The sequence below is a fragment of the Engraulis encrasicolus genome, chromosome 16 (genome assembly GCF_034702125.1).
Source record: "Engraulis encrasicolus isolate BLACKSEA-1 chromosome 16, IST_EnEncr_1.0, whole genome shotgun sequence".
Taxonomy (NCBI): Eukaryota; Metazoa; Chordata; class Actinopteri; order Clupeiformes; family Engraulidae; genus Engraulis; species Engraulis encrasicolus.
The window spans coordinates 5,935,333-5,938,937 of record NC_085872.1 but is presented as its reverse complement, the minus strand read 5'-3'; the positions used below and the strand labels follow the sequence as shown (position 1 = coordinate 5,938,937).

The window sequence follows — 3,605 nt, the reverse complement described above, 5'->3', positions numbered from 1 at the left end:
ATACAAAAGCATTGAAATCATAAATGATGTTATTGTACAACACCTGCACATCGATTATGATCTAAGATGTGAAATTGCAACTGTAGTATAGCTCTCTATCAATTGTGTGCTATAAAAAGAAGTGTCTACAAGTATTACTGTATATTTACTTACAAAGCAAATTAAATAGTGCACTGTGAAAATAGAGCAAGTTGTTTTTTGACAATCTTAGGTAGTCCTATTGCTGAAATGGCTGCTATGTGTGCATCAATGGGATGTACAGCGAATGGCAAATACAGAATTTCTGGTGTCGGCACAGTGTTCTGCGTGTTCACAGTCCCAATGATATTTATGTGTGTTTAGGCGTAGCACTTGAATGGCCAGCCAGCAGCCCATCTGTGTTGGAGTCACTGCTGCTCCTTTGATCAACCGCCTCAAGGAAGTAACAAACACCAGGGATCTCAGAGGGGAAGTCGGGCGGAAGCTCCTCTCTGCTCCGTGGTATGAAGGTAAACTCTGGACGATCTTTCAACAACCTGCAGAGGATGAGGACATATTCTATATAGACCTCTTGTCTCTGATGTAAGTACAGTCCATAGAAGAATATTAAATCAATAAAGAATTCCCTGAAAACTGTACATCCAAAACAGTACGGAGTACGGAGATAAGATTATAACAACATAATAAGAGTATAACAAGAGGTAAGAAACATATGCACAAACTTTATATAAATAAAACTCCACGAGCACTTAAAAACACATTAATCATTGATATATTTTTTGCAAGTCTGCATGTTAGCATGCTTTTAAGGGACTGTGTTTATAACTAAACCTCACCTGTACGAGGTTGGGCTGACATTTATTCTTCGTGGCTGGCTACAGGACTCAAATTTGTTTGCAAGAGTCACGTTGTTACCAAACAAGCAGTAGCGAGGCATTCTCACACCAACCACACCAGCCAGAACAGATCCTGAATGAATGCCAATGCGCATCTGATGAGGGAAAGAAATGAAACACTGCTCAGATCTTTACTCACGTGTTAACTATTTGTGTTAACTATTGCACAGAATTAAGTATAAATAATGTATGATATAGACAAGAACAGATACAAATTCTGCAATCAGTTGAACAATTTTCGGCATAGACCATATTTGTGTTGCTCTTGAGCTGTTTTCCATTATTTGCACATTTGACTTTTTATGGTAAAAAGATAAAAATAAGAACTTTCCCAAGCTTACACCATATCTGCCTTGAGCAATTTGGCCAAGGAGCACATACTTCCAGAAATATTCTTAATAAATCGTATTAACTCTTACCAAAACACATTTCAGTTTTTCCCGTTATTCCAAGCCATCTGATATCACAGTGAGAAAAATGACTAATGTGACAATATTTATTCATTATATATTAGGGATGATATCATTACTCAATTTTCCTTTCTCAACCTCATATCAGTAACAACAGCCTGTTCATTTCAGACCCTGTTGTTCCTGCCAAGTTTGGAATCGTAGCATTTCAGAGGAGTCTGTTGTGTATCTCGTTACAAAGCCAATCATTTAGTCTGGGCTCTCTTGACCACGATGACCACACTGTTAAAGGGAATTTTAAATGCCACCAGCTGGAGGTCCTTATGGTGCACTTTAGGTAACATGAGCCTGCCACAGGACTGGATGATACACACTGTAATGCTGTAAACATTACATTCACATTCGCCCACCGTCACAACCAGTCTGAGTCATTGATACCGCACACACCTGGACTAAAGCTTGCACTGTTGCTACAGGTACAGTGCACAGCAATAATGACTACAACCCTTTTGAAAATAACTTACATGACATATTATTTTCCAATTTTATGAAATCATGGTGGTGCATGGTACACTCCAGACTCATGCCCAATTTGTCTCTTCAAAACTGCCTATTTAAATCAGATCAGGTGTCATACTTTACTGATGTATCATTTCCTCATTTTTGCACCATCCTAATTTAACCAAAACTGAAAAAATGTTATATAAGTCATATTATTTAACTCTTACATTTATGTTGTAAGTTCAGCAGATATTGCATTAAACTTAGTTCATATTGCGGAGATATCTTGTGTTTACTGAAATATTGTGTTACGTACTTTTCAAAAGGTGTGTGAACTCATTATTGTTGTACACTGTACCTCCTATTTAAAAGCCAAACTCTTTTTGCTCCGAGGCTACTCATCCAGGTTGTGTGATATAAGCAGAGACATTCTCTTGGGAGATAACAAAAAAATCATAGATATAAGGACTGCAAGATGGACCCAGGCAGTGAGATGTACTGACCCTAATGACGTCTCCTGTGGGGGTCGTGACCTCATCTGATAGTTCCATCATTTTTAAGGCCATGAGAGCAATCTGGACAGCGTGGGTCTCGCTCTCCTTATGTAAACCCCCGGCCACACAGTAGGCATCTCCTATGGTCTCCACCTACAGAAAAACAGAAAAGACGTAGCACAGCCATGAAGAGCGTATCCTCCTGCTCCTCATCCTGAGTTCCCCATGTACACTTTTGCACTCATCCATTCGCTATCCTCTATTCCATAATTGATCCAATGCACTGATGGGGGAATAGTGTTTTCACAGTCAATATTTTTTTCTGGCTAGATCAGGTGCTAATGTAGAGTGACAGTTATCAAAAAAGCCTTGAGCTGTAAAAGTATGCCAAGATTTGCAATACTGGCTACCTTTCTCTTGCACTTATCATAGATGCATTTACTTTCCATTGGGTTAAGAAGAACACCTGACAGTTGTCTGGTTAAGATGAAGTGAGATCTATTTTAGGCTGGAGACGTCCTCGAGAATGTACACAAAGCAGGGTCCTAAACTAAACTCTGACTTCACCATGCTTTACAAGAGCCCTCGTCTCTCATGTGTTTGGGATGTTTCACTTAGGAGACATGGTGATTACATTAGCCGGCCTCCTGGCAGAACACAAGCAGCGTTTCCTCAAAATCCACAGAAAAAGACAGATAGCCTTCTAAGCTTTTAATACAAGGGCCAAGAAAAGGAAAGGAAGGAGACTTCATCGTTTTTGACACTTGTGGTTTCTGGAGCAGTGCTTTGCCCCTTCTTTGTGAACTCAAATTCTGTTATTCCCATGTTTATTAGAGTTAGTCATTACTGGGGGAGTTGCCACCTGCTGGGACAGACTTAACAGTTCATTTTGAATTTTAACTAGCAGAGACTCATTTAGAGACGTGCATTTTTCCAAGTAGCAGTAGATTTGTATGGACACTGTATGTGTCCAAGAAAAGATTAAAAGGTTTTCTTTTCATTGTGTATTTAATTTTTCACTGATATCAAAAAACGCTTACAGGGTATCTGTAAAAATCACTGGCAATAATAGTGTACATATAGTGTACAATAGTGTACATAAGAGCTTTGTTGGAAGATGATGTAGATCCATTTGGGAACACTTTGGGAAATTGACATTTTTGTATTGGACATTCCATTGCCTTGCATTGCAAAATGCATTTTATATAGGCTAGGTTTATAAAGTATTTTCTCAAAATATTTGAAATGCAAGAATTCACACATTGATGATAGGACTTCTGAGCAGTCATTTCCAATAATAAAATGCCAAAGTCAAAAGTGGTGGA

General features: G+C 38.7%; 1 protein-coding gene across 1 annotated transcript in view; it reads right to left on the bottom strand.

Annotated features, from left to right (window-relative positions):
• Positions 1–3,605, bottom strand: part of gucy1a1 (guanylate cyclase 1 soluble subunit alpha 1) — a 7,639-nt gene continuing 4,034 nt past the window's right edge. Inside the window, exons 6-8 of the mRNA XM_063218384.1 lie at positions 2,290–2,433; positions 816–970; positions 1–515 (exon numbers count right to left, since the gene is read on the bottom strand). Of these exons, the coding sequence (XP_063074454.1) occupies positions 329–515; positions 816–970; positions 2,290–2,433 (486 nt within the window). The 3' untranslated portion in view covers positions 1–328. The remainder of the gene's footprint in view (positions 516–815; positions 971–2,289; positions 2,434–3,605) is intronic.